Source organism: Bufo gargarizans, chromosome 3 (assembly GCF_014858855.1).
Source record: "Bufo gargarizans isolate SCDJY-AF-19 chromosome 3, ASM1485885v1, whole genome shotgun sequence".
NCBI lineage: Eukaryota > Metazoa > Chordata > Amphibia > Anura > Bufonidae > Bufo > Bufo gargarizans.
In genome coordinates, this window is record NC_058082.1 from 77659296 (window position 1) to 77678043 (window position 18748).

The 18748-nt window shown below is 45.9% G+C and overlaps 1 protein-coding gene across 1 annotated transcript in view; it reads right to left on the minus strand.

Moving 5' to 3' along the window:
- The window catches only part of B3GLCT (beta 3-glucosyltransferase), a 519846-nt gene that overhangs the window by 394615 nt on the left and 106483 nt on the right, over positions 1-18748 (minus strand). The window contains exon 2 of the mRNA XM_044284963.1: positions 11975-12027. Within this exon, the coding sequence (XP_044140898.1) occupies positions 11975-12027 (53 nt within the window). The remainder of the gene's footprint in view (positions 1-11974; positions 12028-18748) is intronic.

Consider the following 18748-nt stretch of genomic DNA (forward strand, 5'->3'; position numbering starts at 1 on the left):
AAGTAGGGCAATGTGTTTTGGGGTGTATTTTTACATATACCCATGCTGGGTGAGAGAAATATCTCTGTCAAATGACAACTTTGTATAAAAAAAATGGGAAAAGTTGACTTTTAGAGAGATATTTCTCTAACCCAGCATGGGTATATGTAAAAATACACCCCAAAACACATTGCCCTACTTCTCCTTAGTACGGCGATACCACATGTGTGACACTTTTTTGCAGCCTAGGTGGGCAAAGGGGCCTAAATTCTAAAGAGCACCTTTAGGATTTCACAGGGCATTTTTGACACATTTGGATTTCAAACTACTTCTCACGCATTAGGGCCCCTAAAATGCATTTTTGACACATTTGGATTTCAAACTACTTCTCACGCATTAGGGCCCCTAAATACCCCACAAGTGACCCCATGTTGGAAAGAAAACACCCCAAGGTATTTTGTGATGGGCATAGTGAGTACATGGAAGTTTTTATTTTTTGTCACAAGTTAGTGGAATATGAGACTTTGTTAGAAAAAAAAAAAAAAAATATATATATATATAATATATATATATATATATATATATATATATATATATATATATATATATATATATATATATATATATATATTTGTGGTCATGGCTACGGCCAAGAGGTATCCGAAGAACCCTAGGGAGAAACAACAGGAACAACCTAACCCAGCTAGGCGTGTCTTAGCTGACCTGACTAAATGGCTTGTTGTGTGCCCTAAGCCATGATCGTGGGTAGGCCTATAAGTGGGCATACCCTGTGGAAATGAGAAGATAAGGGAGGGAGGGTGGGGCACCTGAAAACACACACCTGTGAGTGAGGGTGTGGCTCGTATATGAAGAGCCTCCGCCCCTCCCACAAATGCAGGCTGACTAATCAGCCTTACCAACTTGTGGTCATGGCTACGGCCAAGAGGTATCCGAAGAACCCTAGGGAGAAAACAACAGGAACAACCTAACCCAGCTAGGCGTGTCTTAGCTGACCTGACTAAATGGCTTGTTGTGTGCCCTAAGCCATGATCGTGGGTAGTCCTATAAGTGGGCAAAAACCAAGCCAAGTAGGGTAGAAAAGGAATTTGAATGGCATGTACAAACTAATCCCCAAGCCAACTGCAAGGCATCCGGGATCTAGAGCGAAAATTCGGGGTATGTGAGGCAAGACCAGTAGGAAACCTACAACCCATCTTGTGGATGACAAGGCCAGAGACATGATGCTCAATATTGCGGATACTGCACCAAAGCGGAATGGAGGACCGAGAATACGTTGTGAAATGGATCATAAAAACCAACTGAAACTTGTAAAGTTTGGTTCTAGTGCGTGTACTGGCAATGCCCTAGCGTCAGGAGATCATGGGACCAAAACCTAACTGCCTAGACTATGCAGGAATGGGGGCCAAAAAGAACCATGTAGATAGGAAGAGAATCCTTGAATAGTTACCCAGACAACAGCTATCCGCGCTTTGTTCTACTGTACGCCCCTGAGAATTGTTTTTACGCTTGAGACGTGAAGACCGACCTACTATCTGAATCTTCTACCGTGAGAAAATGCTGGACCTTGTCCAAAATCCGATTCAACGTGGTTGTAGGGAGTCGGAGGTTAGTGCGGCAAGAAGCTATGAAGCCATAATATACAAGATTCTGTCTATGCCCTCCCATGAGTGAGGGAATGCAATGCAATGAAGCTACTGGCGAAAATGAATTCCTGGTCGCGGTAAAAAGGCAAAGACTTTGCGTGGGGACCTGGTTGACAAGATATGATCGACTACAATCAGAGACTGAAATGCTAGAGCGAATTGCCCTACTTGTTCTTCCTCTGGCAGGACCTGAACGAAAGCATGAACAATTGAAGAAAGACAAAATATCTGCGTAAGACATGACAATAATGCTGTAGGGCGAACCGGACCAGTTTGCGGTAAAAACATAAAATGAGCGATCAACATGGATTATTAGGAAATTAGGGAAGCGGGTATGTATGCGATACATAGGGGCCAAATCAGCTTAGAAGCCACGGGGCCGAAGCAGTCGTCGGGCCCCCGAAGCCACGGGGCCGAAGCAGTCGTCGGGCCCCCGAAGCCACGGGGCCGAAGCAGTCGTCGGGCCCCCGAAGCCACGGGGCCGAAGCAGTCGTCGGGCCCCCGAAGCCACGGGGCCGAAGCAGTCGTCGGGCCCCCGAAGCCACGGGGCCGAAGCAGTCGTCGGGCCCCCGAAGCCACGGGGCCGAAGCAGTCGTCGGGCCCCCGAAGCCACGGGGCCGAAGCAGTCGTCGGGCCCCCGAAGCCACGGGGCCGAAGCAGTCGTCGGGCCCCCGAAGCCACGGGGCCGAAGCAGTCGTCGGGCCCCCAAAGCCATGGATCAACATGGAGCGATCAACATGGATTATTAGGAAATTAGGGAAGCAGGTATGTATGCTATACATAGGGGCCAGCCTAGATGCACCTGAAAACACACACCTGTGAGTGAGGGTGTGGCTCGTATATGAAGAGCCTCCGCCCCTCCCACAAATGCAGGCTGACTAATTAGCCTTACCAACATATCATTTTCCGCTAACTTGTGACAAAAAATAAAAAGTTCTATGAACTCACTATGCCCATCAGCGAATACCTTAGGGTGTCTACTTTCCGAAATGGGGTCATTTGTGGGGTTTTTCTACTGTTTGGGCATTGTAGAACCTCAGGAGACATGACAGGTGCTCAGAAAGTCAGAGCTGCTTCAAAATGCAGAAGTTCACATTTTTGTACCATAGTTTGTAAACGCTATAACTTTTTTGCAAACCAATAAATATACACTTATTGCATTTTTTTAATCAAAGACATGTAGAACAATACATTTAGAGAAAAATGTATATAGAAATGTAGTTTTAGTTGAAAAATTGTAGAACTGAAAGTGAAAGTCATTTTATTGCAAAAAAAAAAAAAACAGTTAATTTCGATTAATAACAAAAAAAAGTAAAAATGTCAGCAGCAATGAAATACCACCAAATGAAAGCTCTATCAGTGAGAAGAAAAGGAGGTAAAATTCATTTCGGTGGTAAGTTGTATGACTGAGCCATAAACCGTGAAAGTAGTGTAGTGCAGAACTATAAAAAGTGGTCTGGTCTAGGGCTGCAGCTAACGATTATTTGAATAATCGATTAGTTGCCGATTAATTTCTACGATTAATCGGGAAAAACGACAAAATTACAAAACAAAGAGGTTTATATGATCTTACTTGAAAAATTATGTTCAAAGGCCATATTAAAACAAATTGTGGACGACACTATTATGGGGAGGATCTGTGGATGGCACTGTTATGGGGAGGGGGGGATCTGTGGATGGCACTGTTATGGAGGGTGGGATCTGTGGATGGCGCTGTTATGGAGAGGGGGATCTGTGGGTGGCGCTGTTATGGAGAGGGGGATCTGTGGGTGGCGCTGTTATGGAGAGGGGGATCTGTGGGTGGCTCTGTTATGGAGAGGGGGATCTGTGGGTGGCTCTGTTATGGAGAGGGGGATCTGTGGGTGGCGCTGTTATGGAGAGGGGGATCTGTGGGTGGCGCTGTTATGGAGAGGGGGGGATCTGTGGGTGGCGCCGTTATGGAGAGGGGGGGATCTGTGGGTGGCGCCGTTATGGAGAGGGGGATCTGTGGGTGGCGCCGTTATGGAGAGGGGGATCTGTGGGTGGCGCCGTTATGGAGAGGGGGATCTGTGGGTGGCGCCGTTATGGAGAGGGGGATCTGTGGGTGGCGCCGTTATGGAGAGGGGGATCTGTGGGTGGCGCCGTTATGGAGAGGGGGGATCTGTGGGTGGCGCCGTTATGGAGAGGGGGATCTGTGGGTGGCGATGTTATGGAGAGGGGGATCTGTGGGTGGCGCCGTTATGGAGAGGGGGATCTGTGGGTGGCGCCGTTATGGAGAGGGGGGATCTGTGGGTGGCGCCGTTATGGAGAGGGGGATCTGTGGGTGGCGCCGTTATGGAGAGGGGGATCCGTGGGTGGCGCCGTTATGGAGAGGGGGATCTGTGGGTGGCGCCGTTATGGAGAGGGGGATCTGTGGGTGGCGCCGTTATGGAGAGGGGGATCTGTGGGTGGCGCCGTTATGAAGAGGGGGATCTGTGGGTGGCGCTGTTATGGAGAGGGGGATCTGTGGACTGTTATGGAGAGGGGGATATGTGCACTGTTATGGGCATAACAGTGCACAGATCCCTTTCCCCATAACAGTGCACAGATCCCCTTTCCCCATAACAGTGCCATACACAGACCCCCCTCCCCATAGCAGTGCCATAGACAGATCCTGCCCCCTCCCCATAACAGCCCCGGCCCCGCTGCTTAGTCGGACTAATCACTGCATCTTTATTTTACCTTTTACAATGACGCTCCGGTAACAACTAACAGGCAGAGTGGACGCGGCGTAACGTCACTTACTCACGTGACGCACCTGCTCCGCCCACTTAATGAATGAAGGAGGCGGAGCAGGTGCATCACATGAGTAAGTGACGTTACGCCGCGTCCGCTCTGCCTGTTAGTTGTTACCGGAGCTGCATTGTAAAAGGTAAAATAAAGATGCAGTGACCGCCCGCCCGCATAGCAACGAATCGGCGATTATTCGATGACTGGATTCGTCGACAACGAATCCAGTTATCGATTATAATCGATTACATCGATTAATCGTTGCAGCCCTAGTCTGGTCATTAAGGGGGTTTAAGCTAGGGGAGCTGAGGTGGTTAATAGGGACTCCTGACTTTACATTGAAAGTCAATGGGGGACGGATCCGTTTGCAATTGCACCATATTGTGTCAACGTCAAACGGATCCGTCCCCATTGACTTGCATTGTAAGTCAGGACGGATCAGTTTGGCTCCGCACGGCCAGGCGGACACCAAAACGCTGCAAGCAGCGTTTTGGTGTCCGCCTCCAGAGCGGAATGGAGCCAAACTGATGCATTCTCAACGGATCCTTATCCATTCAGAATGCATTGGGGATGAACGGATTCGTTCGGGGCCTCTTGTGAGAGCCCTCAAACGGATCTCACAAGCGGAAACCCAAACGCAAGTGTGAAAGCCGGAATTAGACTTACCGGTAATTCAGTTTCCACGAGATCACCACGACGGCTACAAGGAGATTGACCCCTGACCTCTGTAGGGGCAGGAACAGAGAGAGGGTTTAAATCCCCCCCTCCCACCACCAGCACCAGTGTGTCCAAAATTACAGAGACAGAAATAAGTGGTGAGAACAGAAAATTAATGAACCGAGAGGGTATTACTTCATAACCTCCCAGGTAAGACTAAGGAAGGGTAGGGAATATATGTGCCGTCGTGGTGATCTCGTGGAAACTGAATTACCGGTAAGTCTAATTCCGGCTTTCCACCTCATCACCACGACGGCTACAAGGAGATATAAAAAATTATAGCTTAGGGGGGGACGACCGCCTGAAGGACCTTACGTCCAAAAGACAAGTCTGAAGTAGATAGGTCTAACCTATAGTGTTTAGTAAAGGTGTGGATGTTAGACCAAGTAGCAGCTTTACAGATATCCTCAAGAGAAGCTCCGGCCCGCTCGGCCTGGGAGGAGGACATAGCCCGGGTAGAGTGAGCTCTCAAATTTGGGGGGCACGACAGACCTTGGGACTCATAGGAGATGGAAATAGAATCCTTTATCCACCGTGCTAAGGAGGACCTGGAGGCTTTTAGACCCTTATTCTTACCTGAGAATAACACAAATAGGTTGCTGGATTTACGGAAACCTTTTGATACCTCAAGATACCGTAAGACAGAGCGTCTTACATCTAGAGAGTGGAAGCTAGATTCCCTAGTATTAGAGGGATTACTGCAAAAGGAGGGTAAGACTATCTCCTGGTTACGGTGGAAATCCGATACCACTTTAGGCAAAAATCCTGGATCTAACTTAAGAATGATTCTGTCATCGGTGATACGGAGATAGGGTTCCTGTATCGATAGTGCTTGGATCTCGCCTAGCCTTCTTGCGGACGTGATGGCCACCAAGAATGCAGTCTTAAGCGATAGATGTTTGGTGGAACAACTAGATAGGGGCTCAAACGGAGCAAGAGTCAAGCCAGTGAGTACCGTATTGAGGTCCCAGTTGGGGATCCTAGATTTTAGAGAGGGACGTAGTGGGGAGGCAGCTCTCATGAATCTTTTAATCCAGCGATGACTGGCTAGATCTCGATCAAAGAAGCAGGCAAGTGCCGAGACCTGTACCCTCAGGGTAGAGGGTCTAAGACCTAATTCAAGCCCCTGCTGGAGGAAGTCCAAGATTTTCAGAAAATTGGGCGGCTCTAAGTTTGGGGCAGGGTTGCCCATCCAGGTACAGAATCTCTTCCAGATCTTTAAGTAAATTGAGAAGGTAACCTTCTTTCTACTCGCTTTTAGGGTGGCTATCACTCGGTCTGAGAGCCCCTGGGACCTCAACCTCTGGACCTCAGGATCCATGCTGACAACTTGAGGAAGCTCGGATCTGGGTGTAGGATTGGCCCCTGGTGAAGCAGGTCCCTCCTGGAAGGAAGAGGCCATGGATCCTCTACTGATAGATTTTTTAAAGAAGAGAACCAGCTCCTTTTCGGCCAATAGGGGGCTATTAGAATTAGTGTCGTATCTTCTAGGTAGAGTTTCTGGATTATCCTGGGAAGTAGAGGCAAAGGTGGGAATGCATAACTGAGATCCCAGTCCCAATGAATCGTCAGCGCATCCAGCGCCCAGGGATTGTCCCGTGGGTTTAGCGAACAGAACGTTGGTACCTTTGCGTTCTTTTTGGAGGCGAACAGATCCACTTGTGGAGTGCCCCATCTTTCTGCCAAAACCTGAAATACTTCTTGATTCAGGGACCACTCGGTATGATCTATTGACTGGCGACTGAGATAGTCTGCTTCTACGTTCAGTATTCCTTTTAGGTGAATTGCGGAGATAGAACTCACATGGGATTCTGCCCAGTTGAAGATCTTCCTTGCAATAGACATCAGTTTCTCCGATCTCGTGCCTCCCTGGTGAGAGAGATAAGCCACCGTCGTCGTGTTGTCCGAAAGGATCTTTACGTGCTGACCCACCAGAAGGGTCTCTGCAGCCTTCAGGGCTTTCCAGACTGCTTCCAGCTCTCTGAAATTGGAGGACTGAGAGCGGGTTGTTGGAATCCAGGAACCTTGGAACAAATGATCTCCTACTTTCGCTCCCCATCCTTTTCCGCTTGCGTCCGTAAGTACTTGAATGTAGGGAACCTTCTCCCAGGCAACTCCCAAGGACAGATTGCTTGTGTTTTTCCACCAATTCAGGGAGGTCTTCACCGCTAGGGGAATCAGAACTTTGTGATCCAAGGAGGACTGTTGTTTGTTCCAAGTTCTGAGGATCCATGCTTGGAGAGATCGGAAGTGGGCCTGACTCCATGGGACGGACATGATACAAGACGAGAGAAGACCCAGGAGGCTCATAGCTTCCCTTATGGGACATGACCTCCTGTTCTGGAAACGTCGAACCTGTAATTGAAGGTTTTTGACCTTGTCTGGTGGAAGGAAGGTATGCTGCGTTCGGGAATCCAGGATGACGCCCAAGAACTGGATAGTGCTGGAGGGCACCAGGTTCGATTTTTTCATGTTCACCAACCAACCCAGATCTTGAGTGAGAGACAGGAAGGTTTGTAGGTCTGTTCTGAGTTTGTTCTCCGAATTCCCAATTAGTAGGAAATCGTCCAGGTACGGTATAATCACCAGACCTTTGTGTCTCAGGAAGGCCACCATCTCGACTACCAGCTTCGTAAACACTCTGGGTGCAGATGATATCCCAAAGGGGAGGGCCGTAAACTGGAAGTGATGAGTTACTCCCTTGTGGTCCTGGATGGCGAACCTCAAGAACCTTTGTGACTCTGGATGAATTGGGACGTGATAGTAGGCGTCCTGAAGGTCTACTGAGCACATCAGGGCGTTCCTCCCTATTAACGGAATCAGGGACTTCAGGGATTCCATCCTGAACTTCCGATAAATGACAAACTTGTTCAGGGCTTTCAAGTTTATAATTGTGCGGAATGAGCCCTCTTTTTTCTCTACCAAAAACAGGTTCGAATAGAACCCTTGCCTTTGCTGTGTTGACGGGACTTGTACTATCACGTTCGTCGCCAGAAGACTTTGGACCCCTAGCAGAATCTTTTTGCGCACTTTGGGGGAACTTGGGTTGGTGACAATAAAGCGGTTTGGGGGAGATGAAGAAAGTTCGATGTGGTACCCGGATTTTATTATGTCCCGAACCCAAGGGTTCCGGGTAGTGGACTCCCAAGGAGTCAGAAAATTCTTTAATCTCCCCCCAACTCTGGCGTCACTGCTTGTCCGAGGGCTTATTCTGGGAGGAGGAGGGGTTGTTCCTACCCCTGCCCCCTTTTGGGTAACTCCAGCGTCCTGACTTCCCTTTATCCTTAAAGGGTCTATTCTGGCTGGTGGGGGCCCGAAAAGGATATCTCCTTTTAAAGGGTCTCTCCTCTGGGAACCCCTTTTTTTTGTCCGCCGCTTTCTCCAGGATATGGTCTAGGACGGGCCCAAAGACATATTCCCCCGAGAACGGGATGGAGCATAGTTTCATCTTTGATGTGTTGTCGCCTGACCAGCTCTTCATCCACAAGGCCCGGCGGGCCGCATTAGAGAGCCCCGCATCCTTTGCCGCAAATCTGACAGACTCGGCTGAGGTGTCTGCCATAAATGCTGTGGCGGATTTCAATAGGGGGAGGGACCTTAGGATCTCATCCCTGGAAGTATTATCTCTGATGTGAGATTCCAGTTCCTCTAGCCACAGCCTCATGGATCTTGCCACTGAGGTAGCTGCGATGTTCGTTTTTAAAGTGAACATCGCCGCTTCCCACGATTTTTTTAGGAGGCTATCTGCCTTCCTATCCATGGGATCACGCAGCTGAGAAGTGTCTTCGAACGGCAAGGCAGTCTTCTTATTGACCTTTGCGACTTGAATGTCGACCTTTGGTGTTTCACTGAAAATTTTTGCTTCGCTTGAGTCAAACAATAGCCGGTTCTTAAAGGACCTGGACACCCCCAACCTCTTCTCCGGGTTGGACCACTCGTCAAGCACCATATCTCGTATGTTCTCGTTTATTGGGAACACCCGGGTCTTTTTAACCCTGAGTCTCCCAAACATCTCATCCTGGACCGAGTGGGCTCTAGGGGTTTCTTCGACCCCCATAGTGGCCCGGACCGCCTTTAGAAGATCTGGCATCTCGTCCAATGAAAAGCAGAATCTTCTATCTGATTCCGAAGTATCAATATCAGAGGAGGCCCCCTCGTCCTCCCAGGCTCTAGATGATGAGGCATCTTCCTCTATCATCTCCGGGTCTGATAAGGAAGGAGATGGACCCCTACGTCTTTTTGGTGGAGGTGCATCCCTGGGTGAAGGCATCTGGGATAAGGAGGTTCTTACTTCCTCATGGATCATGGACCTTAATTCGTTAAAGAAGGAAGGCTGTTCTTCAGCGATAACGCTAGAGATGCAGTCTTTGCAAAGCTTTTTGCGATAGTCGTCCGGAAGCCGTTTAAGGCAGGACACACACTTTGACTGTTTTCAGATTTTTTTCTGGGCCTCCTTAGCGACCTGGGAAGAATAACCCCCATTAGCCATCTAGGTATACATGGAACTAACAGACAGAAGCCCCAAGCCAGAGAAGTGGAGGAGGAGGAACAAGCAACCTGGTACAGTGTCTAGGAACAAGTAACAGGGTGGAACAAAGCGCTTCCCCACAGGGGAACTTACTGCAGGCGGCACAGAAGGGTCTCCAGGGGAGCGGGGTTCGGTCGACATGACTGCACGCTGCTCCGATGTACGCCGGTACACTGAGACATTCGGCACAAAATTTGAATGTGAGACGCCTCTGAATGACGTCACTTCCCTCGTCCACCGGAAGTGACGTCTGCCGCTTTCCTGAAGCGCTTAGCCAAACAGGCCCGGCGGGAGAACGCGACCCGGGAGCAGGCTCACATATTGTAATGGAGCGAGTCCTCCCTCCTTCGCCCCTGCCCAGCGTTAGTACGAGGACCGCAGGAGGGCAGGGGGAACACCCGGTAGGTGTCAGGACGTTACATTCTCTTCATCTCCCCGCAGGGAGACTCTCTCTGCCCCTGTCCTCTGTAGGGACAGGAAACACTGGTGCTGGTGGTGGGAGGGGGGGGATTTAAACCCTCTCTCTGTTCCTGCCCCTACAGAGGTCAGGGGTCAATCTCCTTGTAGCCGTCGTGGTGATGAGGTGGAAAGTAGCCTTATCCAAGAATTCCGTTATGGATTCCGCTCCTGTAAATGTTGCGGCCTTCTACCTGTATACACATTGTAAAGCGGCTATGCTTGGTATCGCGCTCTGCCCCATTCAAAATTGGACAGCTTAGGCCACACTTTCTTTCCGGCAAAGCACTGCCCCTATTCCACTAAGCCCTGTCCCACTGTGAAGTAGAGTTGTTGTGATACCAAATTTTTTATTCCATTTCGATACCATAAAAAAGTATTGCGATACTCGATACCACGCGAAAAAATAAATAAACCAAAAAAGCCACGTGAATTCCGCATAGATTTTTTTTCTATTTTAATAGTTTGGACTTTTCGTACATGGCGATATGTGATATGTTTATTTATTTATTGTTTATATATTTTATATGTAATTTTAACTAAATATTTTTATTTTTACTTTTTATTTAATAACCATTTCACCCCTTAGGGGCCAGAACCTGGGATCTTTTCATCCCTTGTCCTATTCACCCTGATAAAGCTCTATCAGGGTGAATAGGACTTTACACTCTCCCTGTTGCCCTGTGCTCTGTGCACACAGCATCAAGGATGTTACCATGGCAGCCAGGGCTTCAGTAGCGTCCTGGCTGCCATGGTAACCAATCGGAGCTCCAGGATTACACTGCTGGGGCTCCGATCAGAAGCTGCCACTGCACCACCAATGAGGAGGGGTGAGGTGACCCTGTGGCCACTGCCACCAATGATTTTAATACTGGGGAAGGTTGAGGGGGGAAGGGGGCGCTGCGCCACCAAATGATTCTAATACTGGGGGGGGGGGGGGGGGGGGGCGCACTGCTCCACCAATGATAATTAACCCTGAATACAGGAGGCGGGTACTGGCAGCAAATCAGCGGCAGTTAACCCCTCAGGTGCTGCACCAAAAGGGGTTAACTGCCGCTGATCGCAGCTCCCTGTGAAAGGCAGGGTGCCGGCAATGTGATTCTGCTGCCGGCACCCGCCTCCTGTATTAAAAGTTAAAGACTAATCTTTCATGGGTTCAGACTTAGTTAAGTTAGCAGGCTACATAGAGCGGCGCCCAGGGATCTCCCTGCACCTACTATTATTCCTGGGAGCTGCTCCGCTCTCCTGCTATGCCCCAGTTACAAACTCCTGCTCCGAATGCAAATTACTACTATTGCAACGATGGAGAGGAGACATCAGCTTCTCTCCTGGGCGTTCCTTCTCGGAATCAGCTGTACAAAGAGGCCACGGTGCTCTGTGAGCGCTTAGGCCTCTTCCTAGGCCTGTGATGTCACATGTATCGGTCACGTGTCCTCGGTGCAGCTCAGCCCTATTCAATGCAACACTGCATTCAAAGCACAACCACTATACAATGTACTGCAGGGAATCCCATAATAGGGTAACCTGCTGCAGTGCGAATAGTACTACTGCTTATTATTCGTCCCTAGTGATTTTATTCATACTACATATTTCAAAGTGATTTTGTAGCTATTTGACAAAAGGGAATTATGTGCAGCTAACAAAATATTAATATTGTTTTGTTCAATAACAAGGTTTCTAAAGCTCCAGAACTTTTCTTGTAGCAGAGGGATACAAAATAGAAAATATCTATATTTCATACAACTACAAAATGAGGAAAGACCAATCGAATTTAAAAAAGGGAATCTCTCACGCTCGCTAAATGTGGCCATTTAATTAGATTTCCATAGTATTTGTGTATATCTGATGTACAGCAAGAACAGCACTTTGTGAGATCACTTACCTGAGGATGTGCACTCTCTTTGGGGCTGTGTGCGGAAGCAATGCCAAAAACATCTGTTTGGAAAAAGAAAATGGAAAATCAAATAACATGACAAATAGAAATGGAACAGTTTAAAAAAATGCTAACAGTCCTCAATTTCCAACAGATATAGAATGTAACTTTATGGGAATGTTCTAAAACAAATTCAGCTTTATTAAAGCATTAAAAACCCAGTATGTAGTCAGAAATTACAGTTTCTGATGCGTTTCGGCCTCAATAGCAGCTTAGCTATGACTAAGGCCTGCTAGTCAGGTCGAAACGCATCAGAACAGTGCATTTTTTGACTACCAATGGCTGACTTTGGATCTTACTGGGTTTTCTATGCTCCAGCAAAGATGGACTTGTTTCAGAAGATCAGCATTTTCCCGGTGACTCGCTGTAACGCATTAGCTGTACTAGACTGCTTTTTATAGGAATATTCTTACACTAGCTGAATCAACCCAAAGCTTCATGTGGTATCGGTTGGTATCACACGCACAATGATTCTGCCCCATGTATTAAGATTTTGATTTGATAACCGGCTGTATTTCCGTACTAATAACATGAATCCTAAACTGGCCTTATTAAACCTGCTTGTGGCTCTATTAGCCCTAAAAACTGAATTTTATAATCTGACAATCAGCTACCTAAGGTGCACAAGAGGACGTCCGTTAATACAGCACTTCACTCAACGAAGCCGCTGCCAGGAGTCCGCAGCGCACGGACGGGAGGATTGCGGAGGCGGCGCTGAGGTGAGGAAGGTGATTAACGGACGTCCCCTTGGGCACCTTAGGTAGGTGATTGACAGGTTATAAAAATCAGTTTTTTGGGCTAAAAGAGCCACAAGCAGGTTTAATAAGGCCAGTTTAGGATTCATGTTATTAGTACGGACATGGGCATATGTTTAGCTTATAGGGCTAAAATCTCATGACAGAATCCCTTTAAAAAGGAGTACTATACCATTAAAATGATTGTGCTGTTATACCAACAATACTGTAGAATACTGTATAAAACGTTTACAACATTTTAAAGGATTATAAGGTAATTCTGACAATGTTGACATCTATGGAAATACAGCTTTTTTTTTTTTTTTCGAGACAACTGTTATAAAGGGCACTAAACTACTTGAAAAGTTTTAGAACTATGCGAATGTGACCTAAGACATAAAATATGATCCGGGCGGCATGTAGCATATGTTCTAATGAGGACATTAGCTGACTAATTACTCATACTGCAGAAGATCAAATATATTAATAAAGCTGAGCAAACAACTCTGATATTTAAGAATCTTACTTAGACTCCCACAATTCCTGATTTAGAGGCCGATTTCCAGCTCATACATGATGATGATGATACACACAACCGTTTCACAGTACGAGCTAGTATGGGGTAAACAATGGGAAAGCTCAGACACAGCTGGTGCATCGAAGGGGAAACCATCAGCTTTTAAGTTCGTAAAAAAAATAAACTCCAATATGATAAAAAAATAAATAAATTATATATATATATATATATATATATATATATATATATATATATATATATATATATATATAATAATTTTGGATATTATGATGATGTTCTTTCAAAATCTACAATATCTACCAGTTCCTTCAGATAGATATTGCACCTAAGGGAACAAAGCTCAACATGACATCATTAATTATCAAAATTTGTAATGGTAAACATTACAAACTCCTGTGGAGAAGCAATACCATTGCAACAGTTTCTGTCCCAATATTTAAGCAAATCTTATCTACATCAACCCTCAGGACTTTTTAGCAAGAGGTTTTCTTGTCTTATAGTCAGAAATATAAGTCCATTGCAGGAACAACCAGAATAAACACAATAATGGCCGATAGTTTGTGGACACTTGAACTTCACATCCATACAGTTATAGGCCTCTTTCCCACGGGTGTGTGCGCCCCATGGTCGTGCTGCGGCCCGGAAAATGCGGGCCACAATGCACGAGCACAGTTCGCGGGGCAGCAGCATCGGATCACGGACCCATTCACTTGAATAGGTCCACGATCCGACTGTTCCGCAAAAAGACAGGACATGTTCTATCTTTTTGCGGAATGGAAGTACGGGACGAACCCCACGAAAGCACTCCGTAGTGCTTCCGTAGGATTCTGTCCCGTGGTTCCGTCCCGCACCATTGCGCATCTCCGGATTTGCAGACTCATTGAAGTGAATGGGTCCGCATCCGTGATGCGGAATGCCTACGGTACGGCGCCCGTGTAATGCGGATCCGCAAATGCGGTCCGCAATATGGCAACGGGGCGCACACGCCCATATGAAAGAGGCCTTACAGAGGATCTAATTCTCACGTCATGGGGATAAGGAACTGGTGATGCTTCTGACTTTCCCTCTTCTGGTTGTAACAGCCTATAACATTTGTGTGAAGGTTTTCTACCAGGGTTATATTTCGTTGTACAAATGTTAGCATGCTCATAAATAGATTTTAGGAAAGATAGCATGGACCTCAACTGGTGTCCCAATCATCATGATTGGGTTAACGTCAACTATTAGTGGAGATCAGTCAAGTTCTATCATATCAAGTAATTCGTTTTTAGACTCGTCAAACAGTTGGCACAATGTTGGAAGCATAGAAGTGTATGCTGTGTTACAGTATGCTGCATTAAGAGGAAAATTGGGTGCCCACCACGACCCATGAAAATAGCCATCAGGAATAAAAACTCTTCAGTCAAACTCTATATGGCATTCTAAGGCCTCTTTCACAAGGGCGTCATGTTTTTTGCCTGGATAAGATGCGGGTGCGTTGCAGGAAAATGCGCGATTTTTCCGCGCAAGTGCAAAACATTGTAATGAGTTTTGCACGCGCATGAGAAAAATCTGCATGTTTGGTACCCAAACCCGGACTTCTTCACAGAAGTTCGGGTTTGGGTTAGGTGTTCTGTAGATTGTAATATTTTCCCTTATAACATGGTTATAAGGGAAAATAATAGCATTCTGAATACAGAATGTATAGTACAATAGGGCTGGACCTGGGTAAAGGACCTGTGGGGATGTCACTGCGTTCATCACATGGTCCATCACATGATCTTTTACCATGGTGATGGATCATGTGACGGGCCATGTGATGAGCGCAGTGATGTCATCACAGGTCCTTTACCCAGGTCCTGAAGAAAGAAGACAGAAGAGAGCTGGGCTGCGCGATCAAGTGGATTAAGGCGAGTTATTTTTTTATTTTATTTTTTTAACCCCTCCAGCCCTATTGTACTATTCATTCTGTATTATGAATGCTATTATTTTCCCTTATAACCATGCTATAAGGGAAAATAATAATGATCGGGTCTCCATCCCGATCGTCTCCTAGCACTTGCTTGCGGATGCTTGCGATTTTCACGCAGTCCCATTCACTTCTATGGGGCCTGCATGAAAAATGCACAAAATAGAGCATGCTGCGATTTTCACGCAACGCACAAGTGATGCGTAAAAATCACTGCTTATGTGCACATCCCCATAGAAATGAATGGGTCCGGATTCAGTGCGGGTGCAATGCGTTCACCTCAGGCATTGCACCCGCGTGGAAAACTCGCCTGTGTGAAAGGGGCCTAACTCTGCAGAGTCAAAATTCAGCTGTAAATTTGCAGATGGTGACCTGAGATTTGTCTCTCCAGATGACATTTTCCACTGTTCTAGAGGCCACAAGCAATAAGCTGATGCTTAGCATTGTGCACTGTAATATTAAGCTTGTATGCAGCTGCAAATGAAAACTGAATCCATAAAGATCCCGATGATCAATTCTTTAGCTGATATTGCTTCCAGGACAGTATTCAATACCACCCAGTGTAGAACTGAACTGCAATTTCTTGACTACAAAGATTGCATGGCTTGATGTTGCTTTTATGCACTTCTCTACAATGGCCAAAACTACTGATGATTAGTTAAGATATAGAACGTATTTTTAAGACTAAGACACACTTTTTTCCATAAAATAAATGTGGGGAAAATGGCAGTGCATCTTACAGTCTGAATTCTAATGACCACTTCCATTATGGAAGCCGTTATTAGCATGCAGGAGGCGCAGGGAGTGGTGAGCAAATCCTTGGTGTGTCTTATCGTCTGGAAAATATGGTACATACTGCTGGCCATGCAATGTGTTTTATGTTTAAGTTGCAGTAACAGGTTGCAGAGTCAGATCCAATGCGATCAGGGAGATTAAATGCTACTCATAGCTCAGTAATTCCATAATAAATGCACATCACGATCAGGTTGATGCAACATCACATCCCCATTCGACAGAGTACGCATCGTCTTCAGTTAATTTTCAGGATTTTTCCACTTCTTTGGCCTCTCATCTGCGTTCACAGTGGCGTTGATGAGCCTTTTGAGTAATAATTTAATTTCCACACAGATGTTTCTACAGCTGCAGAAAGCAAAATCTGCATTCTGCACTGTTAAAATACTAATTGTGTGTGTGTGTGTGTGTGTGTGTGTGTGTGTGTGTGTGTGTGTGGGGGGGGGGGGGGGCACTGTTTTATATACATACATAGATAAGTGCATTTTGGAAAATTTCAGTATTCAGGACAGTCTTAGAAAGAAAGTAGCATTGTAAAATAAATAAAATAAACTTAACATATTACCAAAATTACACAAAGTATCTTAAACCAATAGAGGATAAAATATTCACAAAATATAAAAAACTAGGCATGATAAATTATACTGTTGGAGAAGCTTACAAGCCACTTACAGCCGGGGAAAAGGTTCAGATGTGACTCAACACATTTACTATGCTGCAATAAAAAAGCCATTTGCTTGAAAGAGAGCATGTGCCACATTTTTCAGACTATAAGACACACTTTTTATCCTTGATCTTGTGTCGCCATCTCTGCACTCTGCGTACACAACCTGTAGGTTACCTGCTCACTGAACTCTCACATATTACACAGATACTTTTTACTAGAATTTCCTATGAAACTATAATTTCAAGTTCTAAAGCTCTATATCTGGTGTGGGATGTTTCCATCCTGACCATAATAAACCAGGACTTCTATAAAATCCCCCTGAATCGTCTCACCTACTTAACATCTCAGTCAGGGATCATGCACATGAATATTTTTTCTTTCCGTGTCCGTTTCACTTTTTTTGCGGACTGTATGCGGAACCATTCATTTTAATCAGTCCGCAAAAAAAAAAAAAAAAAGTTACTCTGTGTGCAATCCATTTCGGTATGTCTGTTCCGCAAAGGGATAGAACATGTTCTATTATTGTCCGCTTTATGGACATGGATAGGACTGTTCTATTACGGGCCGGCTGTTCCGTTGCGCAAAATATGGAAAGCACACGGACGTCATCTGCATTTTTTGCAGATCAGTGTTTTGAAGACCGCAAAATACACGTGGCCGTGTGCATGAGCTCTCACTCTGTATGGTAGTGACACAGTTTGGTAAGAGACTAATCACACCAAAACCACTATTTACCTACTATATGATCAAAACATACCACATAAAAGGTTAGCTGTTTAAAGAGGTATTCCGGTTTTAATTATGACATTTAGTCATTAGACAAGAGGATGTTGAACCATTTTCTAATCAGTGATGGTCAGTTCGCAGTGTTCGTCAGCGAACACATGCAGGCTGCCATCTTTAGTAGGTCGTTACCTGTGCCTGTGCCGCGAGCCGGTCTGAAATCAAATGCGGTCACCGGGAGCAGGCAATTCCGAGAACAGCCCGATGAAGGCCCCTGGCGGCTGTTCTCGGAACTGCCTGCTCCCGGTGACCGCATTTGATTTCAGACCAGGTCGCGGCACAGGCACAGGTAAGGACTTACCTGTGCATCACCGGACGGGTGAGTCTACCTTACTAAAGATGGCAGCCCGCATGAGTTTGCTGGCGAATACTGCGAACTGACCATCACTGTTTCTAATAAAGTTCTACAGGCAAAATTTTAAATACATAGATTTATATTATATCCATACAGTATCCGCTTCCTAAAGAAAAAGAAAAAAAAAATATAGTATGACCCATTTTAGTCCTGTAAAATGCATCCATAAAGAAGCTGGATAGGACTAAACATGGCGTTAGTCATATGAGCCATCCAAGGATTCATCCAGCACTTTAAAAAAAAAAAAATCTGGCTTTTACTGTCACAATTTAAAAACCCTCTGGATGTGCATTCAGAAGCTTCTAAGGCTCTTTGAATAGAAATGCTCCTCATCCTGTCATTGCTCTTGATGAATACATTTTATTCCAGATAATGGCGAGGACAATTCGGTAACCTTATTAATGAAGCCGTACAAAATGTTTTTTTTCTATTATTAAATCTACCACAACCCTCTCTACTGAATAGTGCTTGGAGCAACACAACATGAGGCACGCACACCAATACAGTTCTGGATTGTAAGCGGCTCATCAGTGGTTTAGGATTCTTACATCCATGGTTCTTGTCCATAAATATCTGGCTACTTATCCTACCCAACCACAGTCATACCAATTTCATCTTAGCCTTGAGTCTCCAAAGCTGCAAAAGTCAAATTTGAGTTGCCAAGGTCAATGGTGCCCAGTGAACTCCCTTGCCTGGCAAAGTACAGAATGAATGATTACTTCCATAACGACCAGATGCTCACGTCACAAGGTGGCAAATGCTCCCAATTTCACGACCATGTATGACTGTTAGTATGAGGGTTTTGAAGTTGAATCTAAAGGTCTTTTCAGATGTTTCAATTTAGAAGCATTTTGCCTTCAGCAGTAACTTCCAGTGGGGAACATATAAGCTTTTACAGTGAACAAG